This window comes from Stomoxys calcitrans, chromosome 5, assembly GCF_963082655.1.
Source record: "Stomoxys calcitrans chromosome 5, idStoCalc2.1, whole genome shotgun sequence".
Classification (NCBI taxonomy): Eukaryota; Metazoa; Arthropoda; class Insecta; order Diptera; family Muscidae; genus Stomoxys; species Stomoxys calcitrans.
The window spans coordinates 43226890-43253149 of NC_081556.1; the positions used below are offsets into that span (position 1 = coordinate 43226890).

General features: G+C 41.6%; 1 protein-coding gene across 1 annotated transcript; it reads left to right on the plus strand.

The window, feature by feature from the left end:
- The first annotated feature begins 7444 nt into the window (after positions 1-7444).
- Positions 7445-19318, plus strand: LOC106081070 (spondin-1). The gene is given in 7 exon segments (XM_013242782.2): positions 7445-7571; positions 13736-13959; positions 14027-14619; positions 14681-14935; positions 15018-15189; positions 15256-15605; positions 18093-19318. Coding segments are annotated over 6 exon segments (2640 nt in total). The 5' UTR covers positions 7445-7571; positions 13736-13790; the 3' UTR covers positions 19194-19318.
- Positions 19319-26260: the final 6942 nt, after the last annotated feature.

Here is a 26260-nt window from a genome sequence, read left to right on the forward strand (position 1 = left end):
TATAGCTTCCATATATATATTCGTCCGATTTGCAGTAATAATGCAATAAAATTATCATTTGTTAACCGATTCGCTCGAAATTTGGCGAGAAGGACTTTCTTATGATTCTATGGAAATCGGTTCAGATTTAGATATAGCTCTCATATATATGTGTCGCCCGATTTTAACTTCTAAAGTCACAGCAAGCGCATTTATTGCGCTTGTCAACATTTTGCACAACGCTTTCCTCGACGATTAACACAACATCTGGGAAGTTTACTCCAAATCGATTCTGATTTCAAAATTTGAAGGCCATAGGTTGTCCGGGCTCCTTTTGACAGGACCCTAAAGTTGGCCACCTCGGTATTTCGAAAAATTGTTCGGGCTGTCAAATATTTTCTCTTACTGTGCGTCATCGACTTGGTCATAGACCATTGACTTGACGTAGCCCCAATGAAAATAGTCTAAAGGCGTCAAATCGCATGAACGAGGTGGCCAATCGACTGGGCCATTTCGTGAGATAACACGCTCATCCAACGTACCCTTTAATAAATTGATTGTAATGTGTGTTATGTGGCTTGTGGCACTATCCTGATGAAACCACATGTCGACCAGGTCCATATCATCCCATTCAGGCCAAAAATAATCAGTGAGCATGGTGCGGTAGCTTTGTCCATTGACGGTAACGTGACGATTGGCATTGTCGACGAAGAAGTATGGCCCATTGACTCAGCCGGCATGCAAACCACACCAAACAGTTGATATGCATATTGTCTAGATTAGAGCACTCATAAAGCGGGAGTTTTTCACCCCTGTGTGGCTCCACGGCCTTTGCCCCAAAAAAAAGGACTTCAGATTCTTGTTCCTGGGATCAACCCACATCTACCAAAATTTCAGCGAAATCGGAGGTACGCTCTATAAATTTTTGCCTCAGACTCTCTCCCAATCTCTCTCTACCTTTCTCTCCCTTACTTTATCTCTCTCTCTACCTTTCTCTCCCTTACTTTATCTCTCTCGCTCCCTCTTTCTCCCACTCTCTCTCTCTCTTTTTCTAACAAACTAACACAGCAGACACACACTGCGTCATTTATTTCATGTGGGTAAGCAGCGGCAAAAAATCATAACCCCAAGGAGTTCACACAAAAAAACGTGTATGCATAGGATTTGCTACATGCGCCTGCCACCTTCTTTACAGATCTAAATATCTCTGGAAAACTAAAGATTTTGCTTTGAATTCGCTGGCTTTTAGAACTTCCCTTCCAACATTTTTTGAATTTTTTTCATACTTACATTTTTTCGTTGTGGTATATTTGAGCCAGTCTTCTTCGTATTAGACTCAGTAGCCTTGAGCGAATGGTCCTTACTGGCACATATGGATTTAATAGCAACTTCCGAACTTTCTCCAATGCTGGCCAGCTCTAGGCTTTCACTCTCTGAGACAACCGCAGTACCTTGAACATCAAAACCATTAAATTCATGAACATTTACTTTTTTTCTGTATTATGTTACCTAAATCCTCATTGACCGTTTGTTCCATACTTAAGTTTGCACTAAATTTGGATCGTTTTATAATTGAACTAAGTAAACTATTCCTCAAATCTTTCTTTGCGTTGTTAACAGGGGAAAACTAATTTCTCTATCTTCTACAATATTATTAAATAATTTAAAAAAAAAGTATCTGTTTTCCATATGACAGCTATGGCAATGCTGGGAAATGTCAATTGAAAGCAAAACTTTACTACACCAAAAAAAATCAAAAACAAAGTGTTGGCAGTCTGCACTCAGACTAATTCGGACGTTTTCGTCCATTGTAATACCACAGCAACAGAAGTAGGAAGATGCCTTCTAGTTCTTAACGACGAACCATCCAGATCGCTCTAAAAAGCCCAACAGCTTGCGAATGTTCACATCCGCTAAATCAGACAAGTTTTTAAAGAAATGAGAACCTGAAGTGGAAATATTCCTGATTACCAGTGCGGAACACACACACACAGCAAATGTTTTACGTTCTCACAGTTTCTGCAGAAGTCGTTAGTCACCATGTTTACCGATCTGACCTATCATGACAGACACAAAGACTGAGAGGTCTGTTCTAGCCAGCGACAGCAAAGCGGCAGATCTCTACAAGTCTAGATTCGGCCACATAATTTTGGAATGTTCCCAATTCCCCATTTGTGACCATCTGTCATTCGTTGCTATTCGGGCCTGATGCCGCTAGAGGCATACCCACAGAATTCCGTTGTCTTGGAGTGTGTACCGTAGATCCTAGTCTCGCAAGCTCTTCTGCTCTACATTTCTCTCGGTCGATAACCTGATACAGCTCTCATATAAACAAATCTCCCAATTTTATTTTTTGAGTCACTATAAGCCGTAATTCTTAACCGATTTGACTGAAATATTGCACAACAATTTCCACTTTGGTCTCCAACAGCAGAACCAAGTATGGCACCAATTCATAACTTGGTATAGCTTAAATTACATGACAATTCTTATCCATTATACTTTGTTTGTCCTTAAAGAGATATCGGCCAAAGAAATTGATAAGTGCGATCCATGATTGAGACAAAGCGGTAGACCTCTTCAAGTCTAGATTAGACCACATAGTTTTGGAATGCTCACAGCCCCATCTTTGTGACCATCTATCATCAATTGCCCTTCGAGCCTGATCCTAAAAACTTAGCTTACATGTCGCTAGAGACATACCCACAGATTCCAGTTTCCCTGCCAAGTGTAAGGTAGTTCCTAGTCTCGCAAGCTCGTCCGCCTTACAATTCTCTGGGATATATCTGTGGTTCAGCAACCAGAACAGGTGAATTATTGAACTGTTCAGTCATCTCTTTGAGAGATCTGCGACACTGGAAGGCGGTTTTTGTGTTTAGAAATACGTTCTCCAGGGATTTAATGCCTGCCTGGATTTCTGGTAACCTTTTCGATATGACCAGTTCTAGATCTTTAGAGTAAACCCCAAAGCCCGCCTGGTCATCTAGTTTGGTACCATTCGAATAAAAGTCTTTGTAACTTCTATTATCAGGGATTTCGTATCGGTTCTATCAGGAATAGTGGTACAGTAATTTTTATCAAAAAGCGTCTCAGGCAGGGTGTAATCCACACTGACTGGAACATCGGACATTGTATCAACGATAACACAGTATCCATAGCTGCCACATGACCAAAGAGAAAGTTCCCTTAGCCTCACGGCAGTGGTCGCTGCAATTTGTCTAGCCACAATGTCCAGAGGCAATAGATGTAGCATTAAATTCAGTGCATCAGATGGTGTCGTCCCCAGTGCGGCTGTGAGGCACCAACAAGCCATCCAGTTGTGTATTGAATAGTAGGAGGACTTTTGAAGCGCCGTCCACCAGACCACAGCACCATATAGCATTATAGGTCTAACAACTGCAGTATACACCTAAAGCATGACGCGTGGTCTAAATCCCCAACTTTTGCCAATGGCTCTCTTGCAGGTGTATAGGGCAAGAGTTGCCTTTCTTGTCCTTTCCAAAATGATGGATTTGAGTTCAATTTCCTATCCAGCAAAACACCCGAATTTTGCGCTTTCACTAAATGGAACATTCTCTGCTCCCAAGGAGACAGGTACAGCTGTAGGCAACTTGCATCTCCTGCTGAAAAGAACTTCTTCTGTCTTGAATGGATTAACACCTAGACCACTTTCGGTATCCCACTTCGCTGTTGCACATAGAGCATCCTGAAGTATATCTCTAAGAGTGCTGGGAAACTTTCCCCTAACTGCATTTGCCTCGTCATCACCATACGCGACCACTTTTACACATTTTTCTTCCAGAAACAACAATATATTTTTAATGGCAAAGAAGAGGAGACAGTACACCTCCTTGACCCATCTTTTTAGATCCACAAATCCCAAGCCTGCCGTAATGCATCTTTTAGTAAGTAACTTATTTATCAACTTTCTTACGGTAGAGTTGATGCCTAGAAACTCCAACTCCTTCATGATTGACGTCGGTTTTACATTATTGAAAGCACCTTCAATGCCAAGAAATGCTACCATTGTATATTCCTTGACAGCGAGGGAACCCTCTATGTAGCCTACTAGCTCTTGCAGGGCTGTTTCAGTGGACTTGCCTTCACTATATGTATGCTGCTGCCGAGACAAGCGATCTCCAGGGATCTTTGTCCTAAGATATGTTCCCATCAACCTCTCAAGAGTCTTCAGCATAAAGGATGACAGCCTAATAGTGCGAAAATCTTTCGCCTTCGTGTGGTATGTTTTTTCTGCTTTCGGTATGAAAATGATCTTCGTGTCCCTTCATCCCACAGATATATATGATATGCTGATACAAGCAGAGTATATCTCACTAAGCCAAGGAACCAGTCTATCAGACGAAGCTTATAATTCAACCGGTTATACATCATCAGGGCCTGGCGGCTTAAAGGAATCGAAACTTCTTATCGCCCAAAGGATTTTCGGCCCAGACACAGTTTCCCCAATAACCTCCGACGAATGCATACCAGTGAATACCTCTTCTGACGCCACATTATCCATTGGAGAATTTCCTGGAAAATGTGTATCAACGAATAGTTCTAGTGTTTACTCACTTGACATTGTCCATGCATTCTCTGACTTATGAATATATCCCACCGTAATAGGTCTCGAGGATAGAATCTTCCTTAGCTTAGAGGCCTCAGATCTATACTCCACGGAGCTGCAGAATTCTACCCAAGATTTGTTCTGAGCCTTTCTAAGCTCGTCCTTATATTTTCTTAGCTCAGCCTTATAGATGACCCAATCCTGTGGTGCTCTTGTGGTTTCGTCCAGTTGAGGACTTTTCTGCAGCCCTTCCTTAGACCAACCAATTCTGGGGTCCACCATGGCGATCGCTGTTTGCCCCTTGGGTTTGCACTAGGACATGCTGACACAAGCAAGTCATTCAGTGCTTTCGTGATCCGCTTGACCATTATGTCTATATCCTACGCAGTTTCCACTTCCTTTTCCGGTCTAGAAGGGATAATCGTGCAGAATTTGTGGCGAAATGTATCCCAGTCCCCCTTTCTTCTGTTTAGCCGAAGTATTTTCCCCAAGGTTGATACTAATATAACAATGATCAGAGAAGCTGTGGTCATCCAACACTTCCCAGTCGCATATTCTTGCGCTTATATCTTCCGATATAAAGGTGATATCTAGTACCTCCTGCCTGTTCCTGGTAATAAAGGTCGGTTTATCACCTTTATTACAAATCGCCAGATTGCAACTCATAATACATTCAATAAGCAGCTCACCCCTTTCGTTGACACCCCATACCTGGTGATGTGCATTAGCATCACTTCCTACCATGAGGCTCTTTCTCCCTGTAGAAGCGGCTTCAATCAGGTTTGAAAGCGGCATCTCTGAATCATGTGCCATATATATAGGCAAGCCAGCCAGTAATGAGACTTATTTATTTCAAGGCTGGCTCCTACTGAATCCTCAGTGCTTAGCGACGGAGGAAGAAAAACATTTCGACTACTCTTTGCACTAATGCAGGCTCTGTGTCTCCCATTCCCCGTACCCTTGAGTAGTTTAAATCCTGGAATTCTTAGTCCACGAACCATTCCTCCACGCACCCATGGTTGCTGGATAAGAACCACGTCAAATCCCCCTGTCATTAAGGGACCTATAGCCAATTTGAAATAGTAACACTGAAAAATTCGGAGGATATGTTGGCAGCAAAATTAAAAAACCTGTTTCATTTCTCGTCTTCGTCTGTTCGTTTAATCATGTCATATCTCTCCAATCGTACCCAATCCGTGGTTTCGAAGTCATCAGTTTCTAGTCCCTTGCCTGTTATTCGAGGAGTGCCCCAGGGTTCAATCTTGGGCCCTATTCTATTCTCTTTATATAGCAACGACCTGCCAGACCAGCTCTCATTTTGTAAGACCCACATGTATGCTGATGATGTGCAGGTCTATATAAGTAGCACGAAGGAATGCTTAGACGACCATGTCAGGATGCTGAACCATGACCTGTCCAGAATTTATGAATGGGCAAATGCTAATGGCTTGTGCCTTAATCCTCTCAAGTCGAAGTGCATGGTTATTAAGAAAAGGGTTTCACGTTTCACTTGCGATCCTGTTGTTGTTGTTGCTAATGAGAGGTTAGAGATCGTGGCTCGTGCAAAGAACCTGGGGGTGACTTTCAACAGTACCTTGTCGTGGACAGACCATATTAATGCTGCTGTTGGTCAAGGGTATTCAAAGCTTCGCTCGCTTTGGTCCACTCAACAACTTACTCCTCTTTGGGTAAGAATACTTTTGGCAAAGTCATATATTATACCTAGCCTACTCTACGGTTGTGAGCTATTTGCAAACTGTGATTCTCGAAGCAGTCGTAAGATCGATACTTTCTTCAACAGTGTGGTACGCTATGTATATGGTCTTCGTCGACAAGACTCCACTTTCCGTTTCTCCAGATCCTTATATGGTGTATCATTTCGTGATGTTTTGCTCATGAGGTCATTGACCTTTTTACATAGGATAATATATACACAGGCACCATCTCATTTATTTGAGAGAATCAGATTTGCAAGGTCGAACCGAGGAAACAAATTGATTCCAATGATACACCGTAGCTTAGTCTCTCAATGGCATCTATTTATATTCGCCGTTCAGCTCTGGAACTCTCTCCCGCACGACCTTCAAACCATCAGTAACGTTGTAACATTTAAAGGTAAATTACTAGATCACTTTAGGGATTCTAGATAAGTCTTTTTAAAAATAAATATGTCAAGTGTTAATTTTGACTTGTGAGCGGTAACTAATTGTATACCAATATTTTTCTTATTTTTGATTTATTACTCAAATTAACATCCTATTTATATTTTGTTAGTTTCAAGCTTATTATATTTGATTTTTTTTTTCTTTTTTTTACATTTATTTATTTATACTTTGTCTAACATTGTAACTTTAAAAGGATTAATTTCCCGTACTATAATCATAAGAACACGCGTTCTTGTTGTGCGGGTGTCAATAAATTACAAATTACAAATACACCCCTTTTCATTTTGTTGAATAGTGTAATCCACTCAATTTTTCATGCAAATATTGAAAAATTCAATTTTATTACACAATGTAAACAATTCCAGTGTTCACTCATCAATGCCCACACCAAGCTTTCGGTGAGCTGTCACTTCTGTTCTGTTGTTATGAATATGAGAGTGTAAATAAAATCCAAAACGAAAGTAAATGCCGGAACTTACACCATGTCAACCGGATGAGCAAGCAGCCAGCAAGCAAGGCTGTCCGACAGAACCAATTATGTGATGCATTTGCATCTGCCAACAGAGACAATAACAATTGGGTAATTGCACTATGGCATTTTTGCTCTCTCTCTCTCTCTCTCTCTCTCTAGTTTAGAATAGAGATATTTTGCCTGACAATCTCTCCAAAGAGCTTAGCTTAAACTAAATTATACTCTCATACTTAAGCCTGAGCCATTTGAAATGCATTGCAGTTTCAGTTGACCGTTAACTACTGAACATCGTACACCGGAAAGCGGCGAAAGCGAAAATTGTTTGGCATACAAACAACGTGACACTCCAACGTTGACAATTGGGTGTAATCCACTGTGGGCATCGAGTGTGAGTGTGCTTGTGTGAGTTTGTTTAGTGCTGTTAATTCTAGTGTAGGAGATTTGATCCCGCAACACATCAAAAAAAAAAAAAACTATCTACATATTAATTAATTCAATTGAAACGTATTAAGATTATTTAATCTAAGCCTTAAAAGTACAAAATTACTTAAATTGAATCGATAGCTGTTATAGAATTTTGAAAGGAAATTCCAGAATCCATATGAATGTGACACTGCTAATTGAGTATTGAAACGCAATCGTTAGTGATAACCCCCCTGTGCATCATTGCCCTTTGTATATAGGTATTTTATTGGTTAGAGGTGTAGGGAAAAGCCCTTAACAACTATGGAAAGTGACGCTATTTCTTTTGCTAACCATAAATCTGTCTATTGTGAATGAATGTGAATGCAATGAAATATTGAAAAGTGCAAATAAAAAGTTAAAAGAATTAAGAGCGTGCTAAGTTCGGCAGGGCCGAATCTTATATATCCTCCACCATGAGAATTGCGCCCCCTAGAGGCTCAAGAATTCAAGATCCCAGATCGGTTAATATGGCAGCTATACCAGGTTACAAACCGATTTGAACCATACTAAGCAAACTTATTGGAAGTTATAACAAAACACCTCATGCAAAGTTTCAGCCAAATCGGATATGAATTGCGCCCTCTAAAAACTGAAGAAGTCCAGACCCATGATCGGTTTATATGGCAGCTATATCAGGTTATGTACCAATTTACGTCATGCTAAGCACAGTTCTTGAAAGACATAACAAAAACTCTTATGCAAAATTTCAGCCAAATCGGATGAGGGTTACGCCCTCTAGCGGCTCAAGAAGTCAAGATCCAAGATCGGTATATATGGCAGCTATACCAGGTTATAAACCGATTTGATCCATGCTCAGCACAGTTGTTAAAAGTCATAACAAAACACCTCGTACAATATTACAGCCAAATCGGATAAGAATTGCGCGCTCTAAAAGCTGAAGAAGTCAGATTATGCGCCGATTTTGAGAATACTTAGCACAGTTGTTGGAAGTGATACAAAACACCACGTGCAAAATTTTAGTCAAATCGGACGAGAATTGCGACCACTAGAGGCTCAAGAAGTCAATATCCAAGTCGTTCGTAAAACAGGGTAAGGGAAAGGGTAGTTCTTCATCTATTCCAACTCTTGTTAAGGATGATCAAACGTTCACTGACCCAGTTGATAAGGCTAACCTGTTGGCTGATATATTTGCAGTGAACTCTTCTCTGCCAGATAGCAATCAACCACTCCCATCAATCGAAAATGTATCTGGCGTCATGCCCCAGATATTTTTTCGAACTCTTGGAGTTAAAAGGCCTTTTGAGAATCTAGACGTAAATAAGTTCCCGGGCCCGGATGGCATATCAACACTTGTCTTGCGCAGGTGTTCTTCGACGCTTGCTCGTCCATTACGCAACCTTTTCAAGCTTGCCTACCGTACGGGAGTCTTCCCGGTGCGTTGGAAGGTTGCGAACGTTCAGCCAATACCCAAGAAGGGCAAGGCAAACAACCCTGCCAATTATCGGCCAATTGCGATATGTTCCGCTCTCTCCAAGATCATGAAGAGCATGGTTAATCACCATCTTGCGAGGTATTTAGGGTCTAATTGCCTTCTTAGCTACCAACAGTATGGGTTCAGCAGAAATCGCTCTACGGCCGACCTCATGGCACTTCTGTCGAAACGTTGGAGTCGCTCAATCCACCAGTTTGGTGAGAGTAAGGTTGTGGCTCTGGATATCTCCAAGGCATTTAATGGGGTCTGGCACGGTGCACTACTATCAGAGTTTGTCGGTAATGGCTTCGTTCGATTTTTTTCGAGCTTTCGCAGAGATCTCGCTATTCGAGTCGTTATAAAAGGATTCTCATTGACCGCAGGTGTACCCCAGGCTCTGTTCTTTGTTCTTCTCTTTTTCTTATTTTCATCAACGATCTATTGAGTCAGACATCGAATACGATCTACTCATTTATGGATGACAGTAATCTCTGTCATTCGTACTCATTTGACCATAGGCGGGTTATGGATGATACACTCTGCCAGGATTTGCTGGCCATTTCTCAGTGGGGTCGAATGAATCGAGTAGATTTTAATGCACGGAAGACTCAGTGCTGCTTGTTGTCACACAAACAATTCGCTGACCCATTACGATCATCTTTGTCTATCAACGGTATAGATGTTGAGCAATCAGAAGCTCTTGATGTTCTGGGCATGGAAAATACAAAGTGATGTCCGTTGGACTAAACATGTATTCGAAGTGTCGAAAGAAGCAATGTTTAGGCTTCCTTAAACGGTGTAAGAATAACTTCACTCCATCTGATCTTCTTTACATCTACACCACTTTCATAAGGCCGTAAATGGAGTACAACTCACATTTATGGGCTGGAGCTTCAAGATCGTTCGTGGAGCTACTGGACCGTGTACAGAGGAGAGCGATGGCATTGATTGGGGACAGTAGGCTATCCAACTTTATTGACACCCTTGAACATCGTCAGAATGTGGGTTGTTTGGCGCTGTTCTATCGGTAGTTTTATCGTGTGTTTTCGTCTGATATTCGTCTTTTTATTCCTGATGTAAGGATGTTTGTCAGGGATACTAGACATTCCAGGAACTCACACTCGTTTGTAATTGATTGACCGCACAATGTATTATATAGAGAATTATTATTTCGCCCGAACCGTTCGTATGTGAAATCGACTTCCGGCTAAAGTTTTTCCCACCCACTTTGACCTCCAGAGATTTAAGATAAATGTCAATAAACATTACATCCTTTTCCCCCCTCCAATTCTTAATTTCCTTGGCAATGCACTGCACTCATAGGGGACATCCCCTGCGTGTAGGTTGATAGAAAAAAAATGGTTTGGGCTAAAGTCTGCCAAAGCCGTCCTTTTTGATACCCTATAGCAGAAATCGCTGTGCAAAGTTTTGAAAAGATAGCGGATGTATGTGCTTGCAAAATGTGCCTAAAAGTGACAATCGGGCGAATCATATAAAAGGGAGCTATATCTTAATCTGAACCGATTTCTAAGAAATTCACCAGTGATCTCCAGAATCATAAAAAAATCTTTTGTGCCAAATTTTTGTGAGTTTGGCTTACAAATCACCAAAATATCGCAGTATTAATCAAAATCGGACGAAAATATATATGGGACCTGATCTGGACCTAAATATGAATCGATTTTGACCAAAATCGGTACACATAGTAAAAGTCAAATTTGGAGAGATTGTGCAAAATTTTCAGAAAATCTGTTTAAATTTACTTTTAACAAGACGGCGCTACGTGCCATACATGCAACATTGCTCTTTTACGGGAAAAGTTTCCAAGCCGTGTCATCTCTGGAAGAGGCGATCACAATTGGCCACCGAGATCTTGTAATTTAACACCATGCGACTTCTTCCTTTGGAACCACGTGTAAGATAAGGTAACGCCAACAGCCCTGCGTCAATTCAAGACCTCAAAAATAGAGTTTGTGATGTGATTTGATTCTATGGAGGATATAGGGCAGCCACCTTGCGATTTGGTTATGGAAAATTTAATGGAGGGGAAAGGATCCTGTAAGTGTGGACATTTCGCTGATGTTCTTTTTCGTTATTAAGGGCATAACTTCCCCCTTCAAAAAATTTCATTTTTCTTCGAATACCACAATGAAAACTCTTATTGAAGAGAAGCTCACTATGATCTTTAATGTTAAGATTTTTGATCGATATCTGTCATCTTTAGGCTGACCAGATTTCTCCACTGCGTATTGCTCACTCCTGCTTTCTTCACATTGGCGCTACACTATTCACTATTCCGTACCCCAAGTGCTGCCAGCCTTATCGCAGACTGTAGTAGCATGGCCTGACGACGAAAAGAGGTTATCGAGGATCTCCCCTAGGATATTCGGTTGATTTACTGTTGGAATTCTTTTTCCATCGGCTATAACTTCAAGCCCTATTAAGACCTTATTTGTCTAGATGGTGAAAAGAGTGGCTAATAATTCCGTGAGAGAGATTAACAAGTTGTGACTTCTGAAAACTTCTGCAAGGTCTTGGAGATCGATGTTTATTCATACTCACCGATACTATTCCCCTTCACCAGAATAGAGCTTAGTAAGGTATAGGTTAAAAAGCATCGGGAAGAGAACATTCCCTCTATGTAGGACTGGCGACCGCACATCAAGTTTACAATCCACCTTCTCGTCAAGTTCGGAAGATCAGATCAGATCAGATAATGTCATTAAAGAGTGTGGTGAAACTGACCGCATTAAATGCCTTTGAAAAGTCAAGGGCCACTACAACGGTTTGTTCACATTCGTTTGGTTCAGGTCATTATTGTTGCTGTTGTTGTAGCAGTGTATTGTACACTAAGGAGGCAGCCCTTCCCGATAAAGGGATTCATCGGGTCAATCCGGTACGTAAAACCGACTGACAAGGGATTGTGGTTCAGGTCGTGGCTTATGAAGACGTTAGCTGGGATTCTACCATATCAAAAAATTCTACAAAAAAGCTCGTCGGAATATGTAACTATAGTCTCCTGAATCCACCAAACCCCAAAACTTAACCTAAACACCAGAAATCAGTAAAACAGAAAATACAATTCAGGAATAAAGTCGTAGGTTAAAGTAAACGCCTTCTATAGGCTTAAGAACTCAAATCAAGAGATTGGTTTATATGGGAGCTATATCAGGTTATATACCGATTAGGCCTATACTTGAGATGGGGTTTTTGAGTCATAGCAGAAGTCATTGTGCAAAATTTCAGCCAAATTGGATACTTCTTGCTCCCTCTGGAGGTTCAAGATATAAAAGCGGCAGTTCGGTTTATGTGGGAACTATATCAGCTTATAGATCGATTTGGATCATACTTGTGGTAGTTGTTTAAACTCTTAACTGTTGACATTTTGCAAAATTTCAGACAAATCGGGAAATAATTGCAACCTCTCGAGGCTCAAGAAGTTAAATCGGGAAATCGTATTATATGGGAGCCATACCAGGTTATAGATCGATTTGGACCATACTCCACTTTTTTCTATATTACAAATATACCCCTGTGCGAAATTTTAGAGCTCTAGAGTACTTAAAAGCTGCACTGTGCGCCGTCGACTATGCCAATCGTCACGTTACCGTAATTGGACAACGCTATCTCACCATTCTCCTCGAATTTTTATACCCACCACCAAAGGATGGGGGATTATTCATTTTGTCCTTACGTTTGCAACACATCGATGTATCCATTTCCGACCCTATATAGAATATATATTCTTGATCGTCGTAAAAATCTAAAACGATCTAGCCATATCCGTCCATCTGTCCGTCTGTCTGTTGAAAAAACGATACAGTCTTTAAAAATGGAGATATTGAGCTGAAACTTTGCACAGATTCTTTCTTTTTTTTTTGTCCAAAAGCAGGTTGAGTCCGAACATGGGCTATATCGGACTATTACTTCATATAGCCCCCATATAGATTTGGCTGTAGCTGCTATATAGACCGATCTCTAGATGTCCAATTTTGCCAAAATTTGGGTCAGTGAGTTGTGTTAGGCTCTTCGACATCCTTCTTCAATTTGGACCAGATTGGTTCAGCTGCCATATAGACCGATCTATCGATTTAAGGTTTTAAGCCCATAAAAGGCTCATTTATTATCCGATGTCGCCGAAATTCTGGACAGGGAGTTGTGTTAGGACCTTCGACATTCTTCTTTAATTTGGCTCAAATCAGTCTAGATTTGAATATAGCTGCTATATAGACCGATCTCTAGATTTAAGGTTTTGGGTCAATAAAAGGCTCATTTATTGTCCGATGTCGCCGAAATTTGGGACAGTGAGTTGTGGTGGTCCCCTTGCTTATAAAGATAGAAGGTTTCCATCCATTTCCAAGATCTTTGAAAATTTGGTTTTCTTGGTTCCATCTGTTTCCATTTAAAAATTTAATTTTCGACGCCACCGTTTTGTTCCTCTGCCGGTTTTTTGTTGTGTTAAGGTTGTTTTGGGTGAAAATATTGAATTACCTACACTAAAATTGCCATTAAATTGACACTCACCAATGCCACATGCTTGCCAATTGCGGCAAATATTAATTTCAAACCAAAATAAATTATTTTAGCCTCCCCATCCCATTTCCCACCACCCCACTCTGCACTCAACAACTAACGATATTCATATGATTTTTCAGTTAGGTTTCAAGTTGGTTTTGGCTTTTGTGTAGGCCAGTACCGCGCGAAGCAAATATGAATTGGCTGACTTTGGCCATTTCCATATCAGCGACTCTCAATATAGCGTTGGCTTGCAATCGAGTGCCATATGGCACAACAGCAGCCAAATCGCCAGCAGATGAAAGTTATGCCATATCGATAGTGGGCAATCCTCAGACTTATATACCGGGACAAAAATACAATGGTAGGCACAAACTTAACCACCAAACTTAACCCCCATATAGACTAAGAAAAACCTCTTTTGTTCCTAGTTTCCTTAATAGCCTCCAATGATCAAACCTTTATAAGCTTCCTGCTGGGTGTGGAATCCGAGAATGGCGGTGTGGATGCCATGGATGTGGTGGGAACCTTTGAGATCATCGATTTGGCTGAGACCCGTTTTAGCCCACGCTGTGCCAATTTGGTGGAGAATACCAACACCAATGTCAAACATCGTGTTGATATGGTATGGGTGGCTCCTGCAGCCACTGGCATGGGTTGTGTTCTCTTGCGTGCTACTGTACTGCAACATCGTGATGTTTGGTTTATGGATGATGGTTTCTTGACTAAGAAATTGTGTGAGGAAGAAATCGATGACATAGACAGTCAGCCTACCATAGTGGATCCTTGTTGTGCCTGTGATGAGGCCAAATATGAGTTGACATTTGAGGGTAAATGGTCCAGGCATACCCATCCCAAGGATTTTCCCGCCAACAGTTGGCGTACAAGGTTTAGTGATATCATAGGGGCCTCCCATACTGTGGACTATCGTTTTTGGCAATATGGTGAGATGGCCAGCGAAGGTGTAAGAGAAATTGCCGAGCATGGCTCTACCAAAACTTTGGAAACGGAACTTTAGGACAAGGTAACAAATAGCTAGAAATATTAAAAATATAGATTTTGTAGCCTTTTGTTATGGTTTATAGAGTGACCAAATTCGCACTATTATCAAAGCCCGTGGCATTTCTTATCCCGATGTTACGGGCAAAACTCATGCCGTCTTCCGTGTGGACTCCCAGCATCATGTGATTTCATTTGTTTCCCGCATTGATCCTTCGCCCGATTGGATTGTTGGCGTTTCGGGTTTGGAGTTGTGTTTGTCCAATTGTTCTTGGGTGGAGACTAAAATCTACAATTTATATCCCTGGGATGTGGGCACGGATATGGGGCCTTCCTATATGGTAAGAAAAAAATCCCAATTATGTTTATCTTCCCTTATTTCTATTAACTGCTCACTTTCTTCTCTTCGGCTTTTTCTTGTAGTCCGCTGATCAACCTCAAGTACCCCCCGATGTTGTGCGTCGCATCAAATCGAATTCACCCAATGATCCTCGCTCCCCCTTTTATGATGCCACAGGGGCTCCTATGAAACCACTGGCTACCGTCTATCTAAATCGCCGCATATTATATGAGAAGACTTGTGATAACACCGAATGTAAGCAGGCAATCTGCAGTATAAACAACTGCAAAAATACTAAAATTTCTCTATTTTTCCTTTCAGCTGAAAATGAACCCTTGGAGTGTGCCACTCACCATTGGTCACCTTGGGATGAGTGTTCGGCAAAATGTGGCCCTGGTACCCAGTATCGTACCAGAGAGTTCAAAAATCATGCAGCAGCCCAACGTGCGCGTTGTCGCACCAGTCTGCGTCAGGAGCAAGCATGCATGGGAAGCGCCTGTGAAACCGACAATTTGGTAGTTGAAGACACTGTCTATGGTGGAGCTCCCGATATGCCAGAGTGTGCTGTAACCGATTGGGGTGAATGGTCCTCATGTTCGGTTTCCTGTGGCCAGGGCTTGGAGACAAGAAAGAGACGTTATGTGACCAGGGGAGCCAAGAAAAAATGTCAGGTTTGTAAATAGAATAAGTACAAGCGTGCTAAGTTCGGCCGGGCCGAATCTTATAAACCCTCCACCATGGACTGCATTTGTCAAGTTCTCTTTATAGGCAAACAGAAGATAATGGATTAGAATTGCTATGCTATTGGAGCTGTGTCGGGTTATAAACCTATTCGGGCCATAGGTTAGGTTTAAGTGGCAGTCTGGCATCAGACTCACTTAGACGTTTTGGTCCATTGTGATACCACAGGAACAGAAGAAGGAAGATGTCTTCTGGTTCCTACCGTTGAACCATCCAGATCGCTTTAAAAACCCAATAAATTGCAAATGTTCACATTCTCTAGGTTAGGTTAGGTTTAAGTGGCAGTCTGCCGTCAGACTCACCCAGACGTTTTCGTCCATTGTGATACCACAAGAACAGAAGAAGGAAGATGCCTTCCAGTTCCTACCGTTGAACCATCCAGATCGCTTTGAAAAGCCCAATAACTTGCGAATGTTCACATCCGCTAAATCAGACAGGTTCTCTAAGAAATGAGAATCTAAAGTGGAGCTCCTTCTGACTGCTAGTGCGGGACACACATACAGAAGGTGTTCTATAGTCTCTTCTTCTTCGATGTCCGCACAGCTTCAGAAAAAGTCGGCGCTGGCAACCTTCCGTCTGTCAGCATGTTTTCCGATGAGACAGTGACCTGTCATGACGGACACAATGACTGAGACGTATGTTCTAGCTAATGACAGCAAAGCAGTGGACCTCCTTAAGTTTAGATTAGGCCACATAGTTTTGAAATGCTCACAGCCCCCACTTTTTGACCATCTATCATTCGTTATCCTTCGGGCCTGGTCCAGAAATCTTAGCTTACATGTCGCTAGAGGCATACCCACATTCAAGTATGTAAGGTAGTTCCTAGTCTTGCAAGCTCGTTTGCTCTACAACTCCCTGGGATATCTCTGTGGCCCGGCACCCAGAATAGACGAATTTTGAACTGGTCAGCCATCTCGTTGAGAGATCTGCGAGAATCGAGTGCGATTTTTGTGTTCAGAAATATGTTCTCCAGGGATTTAATAGCTGCCTGACTGTCTTAGAAGATATTTATGCCAAGTGGTCGGGTAACTGTTTCGATATGACCAGTTCTGGATCTTTAGAGTACACCCCAAAGCCCACCTGGTCGTTTAGTTTGGAACCATCCGTACAGAAGTCTATGTAACTTCTGTTACCAGGGATATCGTAGTTCCAATCGGTTCTATCAGAAATAGTGGTACAGTACTTTTTATCAAAAACTTTATCGGGCCATACTTAGTTTGGATGTTGAAGTCAACAGTAGATCCCATTGCGCAAAATTTCAACCAAATAGGATAAGAATTGCTCCCTAGAGGGACTTAAGAAATAAAATGGGAGATCGATTTGCATGGGAGCTATATCAGGTTATGGACCGATTCAAATCATATTTGTCACGAATATTCGAGAGCATAGATGTCACTGGGCAAAATTTCAGCTAAATCGGTAAAGAACTACACCCTCTAGAGGCTCAAGAAGTAAAATCGGGAGATCGGTTTATATGGGAGCTATAGCAGGTTTAAGGCCGATTCGAACCATACATCCATTAAATGTCATAGAAGACGTCATAGTACAAAATTTTAGCAAAATCTGATAAGAATTGCCCTCTCTAGAGGCTCAAGAAGTCAAATTGGGAGGTCGGTTTATATGGGAGCTATAACAGCTTTTGGGACGATTTGAAACATACTTAGCACTCAAGTTGGAGGTCATTGGAAAACTTATTGTACTAAATATCAACAAAATCGGATAAGAATATCGTCCTCTAATACTCAAGAAGTAAAATCTAGGGATCGGTTCATATGGGAGCTATATCTAAATATGGACCGATATGGACACTAATAGAAAGTAAATACGAATATTGCCCATGAACATTCCACTAAGGCACAGGGGTCAACTTCTCATATAGCAATGAGTGTTGCCCGATTCAAGTCTAAACTCAATGATAAGGGGCCTCCTTTTTATAACCGAGTCCGAACGGCCGGCCGCAGTGCGACACCTCTTTGGAGAGAAGTTTTACGTGGCATAGTAAATCACAAATGTTGCCAGAATTAGGAGGAGAAACCCACCGCTGAACATTTTTTCTGTTGCTACCGCCAGAATTTGAACCCAGGCGTTCAGCGTCATAGGCGGACATGCTAACCTCTGCGCAACGGTGGCCTCCGTAATAGGAAGTATTTGTGCAAAATTTTAAGCGCCTAGCTTTACTCCTTCGAAATTTAGCGTGCTTTCTATAGATAGACGGACACACGGACATGACTAGATTGACTTAAAATGTGAAGATGATCAAGAATATATATACTTTATGGGGTCTACGATCAATATTTCGAGGTGTTACAAACGGAATAGCGAAGTTAGAATAGCCCCAGCCTATGGTGGAGGGTATACAAATATGTCAACTGCCCGAAAAAAAATCAATTTCGTAAAATTTTTGGAATTTCTTTCAGCCCATTCTTCGCCTGATATTGGAAGAGAAGCGGATATGTCATGCCTCTGCCTGTGGCGGAGACATTGGCAATGGCCAAGGAGCTGACAGTGACAATCAAGATGGCCAAGATAATGAAGTCGAAGGCAGTAGATCTCTTTTTGGCAACATTGACGACAATGTACGTTATCGCGATTTGGAAAGCTTTAGTCACCAACTGGACGACTATATACCTCCCGAATGTGGTGTATCCCATTGGTCGGATTTTTCTCCTTGCCTGGGTCCCTGCGGCGACAAGGGTACCAGTGAGCGGCAGCGAGTTGTATGGAATAAAGACCAAGTCTATGGTGTCAAGAAACCAGGTCATGATTCGACTCTCGATCCCTGCCGCCACATTAAACGCCGAGAGGTGGTTAGCTGCAACACCCTGAATTGTGATGCCATTGTGCCACCGCTATGCTATGAAGACCTAAAGCCCAGCCATTGCCGTGATAGCGATGTGGTCAATTATTGGTTCTATGACCACATGAGTGATCAGTGTTCCATTTTTTGGGCTGATAAATGTGACAAGAATCGCAATAAATTCAATTCCAAAGAACAATGCGAGGAGACCTGTCGCCTGCCCCGCAAGAAAATGGAACTGCAGCGCGAAAGCCTAAATGTGGAGCCCATCGATTGCATGGTCAGCCATTGGGTAAGTCATGCCTGCAATGTGACCTGTGGCGAGGGCGCTCAGATAAAAACACGCAAAGTCTTGCGTTCCCCGAAATATGGTGGCAAACCTTGTCCCAAACATTTGGTGCGCATTGAGAAATGTTATCAGCGTTGTGATGACATCTACTCAGTGGGTGGCTATGTACCCCAAAACTATGAGGATCGCAGACGCCCCGCGAATCATGTGAAGCTCGAGCCGCCACAGATCGAGGGAAAGGATGAATGCCGCTACTCGGAATGGTCAGTGTGGACGCCGTGTACAGCCAGTTGTGGCGATAGTTCATATCGTCAGCGCACACGCACTCTACTCAACATCGAGATGAGCTATAAGTGCAAGGATCGTGTAATTGTGGAGAAATGCAAAATGATGCCCTGTCTGCTGGAAGCCAACGATGAATTCGAGGGATAGTCGAGCATACTGAAAGCTAGAAAGAGAATGAATCATAAAGTTCATTTTTGTATTATGACATTATTTTTATTTATTGATATCTATATACAGCGAAATGCAAAATAAAATAATCGAATCTATAACAATTCAATATTTATTACAGGAAATACGCTTTTCAAGAAAGAAAAATAAAACTTAAATTTAGCCATAGCCTAACCGTTCTTAGAGAGCATCTAATCCCATATTACCTTTTAAAAGACTGCCTACCCAAGGTTAGGTTAGTTTAAGTTGGTTGCCCACCAAAGGTGAGTTCACTCGGAGGCCAGTCTGGCGCATTGTGGCACCAGAAAGAAAGGGAAGAGAAAGAAGATGTAAGACCTCAGACTAGAGGTTATACACGAATAAAAGAAAAAGCAGGAATGGAGAACCCGAGCGGGGGGTGAAGAGACGGCCATCCCGACGCAAGCACGGATGTACCTACGCCGGAGCTTATGGCACGCCCGTCGGAACCAACCTGTTCCTTCAACAAATCTCAGGAGACCTACCAGAGGTACCCAGAAAGGAGAGCCTACGTCCCCTCAGACCCGGACATAAACACAGCAAGTGCTCAATAGTATCCTCTTCATTCTCATCGAGGCAATTTCTACAGAAAACATTGTGCAGTATTCCCATGCGCGACGCCTAGCGTCCTGTGGCACAGTGCCTGGTTATAACCCCTATCAAGGTACTCATCGACCTCTTATCGAACGCCAGCAACTTTCTCGTCCTCCTCCGGTCGATGACAGGCCAGAGCACCTTTGCAGTCCGGCAACCATCCACCGAGTTCCATCTCGCCCCCGACCCCGCTCTGGCCATTCCCTCTACTGTATTCAGTAGCTCGACAAATGGCACGTAGGCAAGATCGGTGACCAGTCCGCCTAGTCCCCCGCAATCCCCTCATACCCAGGAACCCATGTCAGCGTCACATCATAGACCCGGAACCTATCCAGGAACGCCAAACTAAACGCCACGCATCTCGACAATACCATCCTCGAAACCAAGGCCTTGCGCATACAGTCCACATAGATTCTGAGTTTTGAGGGTGGTAAATTTTCCTTACGGCCACTACAATGGCACAGAACTCTGCCTGAAAGACAGTCCCTGACTCCATCTTGAAGCCATCAGTGTAAATCGAGATCACATCCTCCTCAAGTACAGCATTCGTCCTCCATTAATCCCTCTCAGGAAAACGAATTGCAAATGCCCTCACTCCAGTCGGCACTGGTGCCAGAAAGTCGGAGTCTACCATCCGCATCCATAATACCCAGAATCGAATTGTGGGCGCAACCATCCTCCTTCAGCATGCCGAACTCCCTCAGCCTAAGAGCTACCCTGACAGCGCAGTTACGAATATAGGCCTCAATGGGCTGCATATCCAGCATCGCCTCCAGGCCTACCTGCGGTGCGGATTTCAGTGCCACTGAGACCCAGACGCAGGCCAGTTTCGGTACCTTCTCGAACTCCCTTGCACACGTCCTCTTCTCTACGGTATTCCACCATACCAGTGTTCCATGGGTCATTACTGATCTCACGATGGCCATATATATACAATAAATCATCTTAGGGGTTATCCCCCACTTCCTACCGAACAACTTACAGCAGGAGCAAAAAACGCACAGTGACTTAAGGCTTCTTTCCTCGGTGTTCCTTTTCCAGGACAATTTCGATTCGAGGACTATGCATACGTACCTCGCATCATTCGACAGCCGCAGGATGACACCGTCCAGCCGAACCAAACTGACCGAAATTCCGAAGAAGATGATGTGTCTAAAATATCGGTCGAATATCGATCGGAGCAATTAGCTTTAATATATTGCCTTATAATAACACCAGTGAATTTAGTTCACCAGTAGCGCTAAGGTGAAAGGTGGAGTCCAACGAAATGCAGAGTTTAGTATGTCCGCCTATGATGCTGAACGTATGGGTTCAAATCCTGGCGAGAACATCAGAAAAAATGTTCTGCGGGGATTATTCCCTCTTAATGCTGGCTACATTTGTGAAGTACTATGCCATGTAAAACGTGTCGACTATACTTGAATCGAACAGCACTCATTGATTTGTGAGAAGTTTGCCCCTGTTCCCTATTGGAATGTTCATGGGAAATTTTTCGTTTTCGGTAGCACTGAATGACTTGCTGTGTTTTTTTAGTACCCTTTCTCGAAGAACCCTTTATTACCCTCTTATAACCTTTCCCAAGACAAGCCCTAGTTTTAGAATTCGCTACTCTTTCCCAAATTAAAGGATAGTTTAAGTACCCTTCTCCCAAAGAAAATTATAGTTTTAGTACCCTTTCTCTTGGGAAAGGGTAGTTTTAGTACCTTTTCTCTTGAAAATAGGCAGTTTTAGTACACTTTCTTATCAGAAAAGCAAATTTTGTACCTTTTCCCGAAAGGAAATATAGTGTTAGTACCCTTTACCCATTCTCAATAGGAAAGGGTAGTTTTAGTGCCATTCCAAAATGAAAATATTGTTTTAGTACCTTTTCCTAAAGGAAAGCCAATTTATGTTTAAGTAACCTTTCCTAAGCATATGCGTAGTTCCAGCACCGCTTCCCAAGCAAAAGCGTGGAGAAAGCATAGTTTTTGAACCATTTCCCTAAGAAAGCATAACATTTTTCCATTTCCTGACAAAGGGCATAGTTTTAGTACAATTTCCCATGAAAGATCGCACTTTTAGTACAGTATTTTACAGTACCGTTTCCAGAAAGAAACCGTAATGTTTGTACCATTTTTAGCAGGAAATCGTATTTTTTTACCCTTTCCCAAGGGAAAGAGTAGGTTAAGTATATTTTGCCAAAAAAACGAAGCTTCAATACCCTTTCTCAAGGAAAAGTGTAGTTTAAGCATCCATTCTTCAAAAGAAAGGAATGTTTCAGTACCCTTTCCCATAAAAGAAAGGTAGTTTTAGTACCCTCTCCCAAAAGGAAGGTTAGTTTTAGTACCCTCTCCCAAAAGGAAGGGTAGTTTTAGTACCGTTTACCAAAAGGAAGGGTAATTTAGTGTACCCTTCTCCAAAAGGAAGGGTAATTTTAGTACCCTTTCCCAGAAGGAAGGACAGTTTTAGTACCGTTCTCCAAAAGGAAGGAAAGTTTCAGTACCCTTTCCCAAAAAGAAAGGGTAGTTTTAGTATCCTTACCCAAAAGAAAGGGTAGTTTTCGTACCGTTCACCAATAGAAAGGATTATATTAGTACACTTTCCCAAAAGGAGGGGCAGTTTTTGTACCGTTCTCCAAAAGTAAGGGAAGTTTCAGTACTCTTTCTCAATAAGGAAGGGTAGTTTTAGTACCCTTTCTCAAAAGGAAGTTTAGATTTAGTGCCGTTAACCAAAAGGAATGGTAGTTTTAGTACCGATTTCCAAAAGGAAGGGTAATTTTAGCACCCTTTCCCAAAAGGAAGGACAGTTTTAGTACCTTTCTCCAAAAGGTAGGGAAATTTCTGTAACCTTTGCCAAAAAGAAAGGGTAGTTTTAGTAACCTTTCCCAAAAGGAATGGTAGTTTTAGTACCGTTTACCAAAAATAAGGATAGTTTTAGTACCGTTTTCAAAAAGGAAGGGTAATTTTAGTCCCCTTTCCAAAAGGAAGGACAGTTTTAGTACCCTTTCTCAAAAGCAAGTGCACTTTTAGTACCATTTCTTATAAGAGAACTCTTTCTCAAGGAAAACGCGTGGCTGGAGTATTCTTTCCCAAGAGTTAGCGCTGCTTCAGTATTCTTCCCAAGAGAAAGCGCAGCTTTAGTATCCTTCTCCAAGAGAAAGGGTAGTTTAAGCGCCGTTTCCACAAAACGAAAGATAGTTTTAGTACGCCTTCCCAAAAAAGTTAAGGTAGTTTTAGTACCCTTTCCCAAAAGAAAATGTAGCTTTAGTACCTTTTCCCAAAAGGAAGGGTAGTTTTAGTACCCTTCCCAAAAGGAAGGGAAGTTTTAGTATCCTTCCCAAAAGGAAGGGTAGTTTTAGTATTCTTTCCAAATAGAAGGGTAGATCTAATATCCTTTGATAAAAGGATGACAGTTTTAGTATCCTTTGATAAATGGAAGTGCAATTTTAGTATTCTTTGATAAAAGGAAGGGTAGTTTTAGTATCCTTTGTTAAAAGGAACGATAGTTGTTGTACCCTTTCCGAAAAGGAATGATAGTTTTAGCACCATTTCTCTTGGGAATGGGTAGTTTTAATACCCTCTCACATGAGAAAAAGAATTTTTATTACCCTTTCTATTGAAAAAAGTAAGTTTTAGTACCCTTTCCCTTGAGAAAAGGAAATTTCACTACCCTTTCTCTAGGGAAGAAGTAGTTTTAGTACCCAAAAGGATGGGAAGTTTTAGTAACTCTTCCCAAAAGAAAGGCTACTTTTTGTACCCTTTCCAAAAGGAAGGGTACTTTTAGTACCCTTTCCTAAAAGGAAGGGTAATTTTAGTGCCTTTTCCCAAAAGGAAGAGTACTTTTAGTACCCTTTCCCAAAAGGAAGGGTACTTTTAGACCTTTTTCCCAAAGGAGGGGGTAGTTTAAGTAGATTTCATGAGCAAAAGGGTAGTTAAACACCCGTTACCGAACGAATTAAGCATCCGTTCCCGATCAAAAGAGCAGTTTAAGCACCCGTTCCGGAGCGAAAGGGCAATTTAAGAACCTTTTCTTTGGCGAAAGGGTAATTTAAGTACCTTTTTGGGCGAAAGGGTACTTTTAAGTACTTTTTCCCAAGAAAAAAGATATTTAAAGTATGTTTAAGTACATTTTCCCAAGGAAAAATAAAGTTGTAAGACCTAATTCCCGAATGAAGCTACCCTTGCCTAAGTGAAAATAAAGCTTTATTACCATTTCCCAATGGAAAATGTAGATCCCTACTGAAAGTACCCGTTTACTTTTTGGGGTCCCTTTCTCAAGGGAAATAGTAAATTTTAGTACACTTTCTCTGGGAAAATGGTACCGTTTGTACACTTTCCCGAGGGTAATTGTAATTTTAGAAGTCTTTTTAGGCAAACCCTTGTTTCAGTGCTATTTCTCAAGGGAAAGTGTTGTTTTAGTGCCTTAATGGTCAATCCTACCATCTCGTTTATTTCCTAGTTTTTCTTTAAGATTCCTACATGCTCTTAGAGCTCCTCTGGCTCAGAGATTCCATTATAGGCTTGACTGCTGATATTTCTCTATCCTCCCGCACTTTTCTGTGGCTTTTTCTTATATTTTCTTATATTAACTTCAAATTTTATATGATCTACTGCCGAGTCGCGCTGCTAGTCAACATAGTGTCAGTGTGAAAGTGTATAGATATACCTTTTTCTGCGGGAGCTATCCCAGGTGGAAGCCGTGAATTGGCCAACTCAAGTTTTTTCTGCTTTTAAATCGTCATAGTTCGGTTATCTACTGGTGTTTCGGTTCAGTTAATGGGATCCCGCTAGAAGTCGTTATATGTGTCCTAATATGGCTTTACCCTTTGTTTCGAACCCAAGGGTCCACTTTCAATGAATACCAGCGTGCAGCATAAAATAGAGAAGTTCACGGAGGCATTACTACTCAAATAACAATTATCTATAAATTAACTCTGTGGGTGGATGAGTAGGCAATTGGCAACATTCAATAGCATCGTTCGATTCTCTTTTAATACCCTCCACCATAGAATGGGGGGTATACTAATTTCGTCATTCTGTTTGTAACTACTCGAAATATTCGTCTGAGACCCCATAAAGTATATATATTCTTGATCGTCGCGACATTTTATGTCGATCTAGCAATGTCCGTCCGTCTGTCCGTCCGTCTGTCTGTCGAAAGCACGCTAACTTCCGAAGGAGTAAAGCTAGCCGCTTGAAATTTTGCACAAATACTTCTTATTAGTGTAGGTCGGTTGGTATTGTAAATGGGCCATATCGGTCCATGTTTTGATATAGCTGCCATATAAACCGATCTTGGGTCTTGACTTCTTGAGCCTCTAGAGTGCGCAATTCTATTCCGATTGAAATGAAATTTTGCACGACGTGTTTTGTTATAATATCCAACTACTGTACCAAGTATGGTTCAAATCGGTTCATAACCTGATATAGCTGCCATATAAACCGATCATGGGTCTTGACTTTTTGAGCCTCTAGAGTGCGCAATTCTTTTCCGATTGGAATGAAATTTTGCACGACGTGTTTTGTTATGATATCCAACAACTGTGCTAAGTATGGTTCAAATCGGTACATAACCTGATATAGCTGCCATATAAACCGATCTTGGGTCTTGACTTCTTGAGCCTCTAGTGTGCGCAATTCTTATCCGATTGGAATGAAATTTTGCACGACGTGTTTTGTTATGATATCCAACAACTGTGCCAATTATGGCTCAAATCGGTCCATAACCTGATATAGCTGCCATAAAAACCGATCTTGGGTCTTGACTTCTTGAGCCTCTAGAGTGCGCAATTCGTATCCGATTTGGCTGAAATTTTGCATGACGTATTTTATTCTTACTTTCAACAACTGTGTCAAATAAGGTTCATATCGGTTCATAACCTGATATAGCTGCCATATAAACCGATCTGGGATCTTGACTTCTTGAGCCTCTAGGGGTCGCAATTATTATCCGATTTGCCTGAAATTTTGTACGACGGATTCTCTCATGACCATCAGCATACGTGTTTATTATGGTGCGCAATTAAGGGCGCAATTTTTATTCGAATTGGCTGACATTTTACACAGGTCTCCAACATATAATTAAATTGTGGTCCAAACCGGACCATATCTTGATATCGCTCTAATAGCAATCTTTTCTTATATCCTTTTTTTGCCTAAGAAGAGATGCCGGAAAAAAAAACTCGACAAATGCGTTCCATGGTGGAGGGTATATAAGATTCGGCCCGGCCGAACTTAGCAAGAAATATTTCAGCAAGCAAGAAACATTTCAGAAGCTCATGACCTTCTACTCCCACATGGCCTATCCCAACGAAAGCAGTTTCCTCTTTACGGTTTCATCTTAATTTTCAATTGTCTAGGCAGCAAATCAGTCAATAAACTTTTGTATGTGGATGCATTTTAATTTTAAATGATTTGTTTATGTGATTTCAAGTAAATTGTTTACTCACCCAGAGG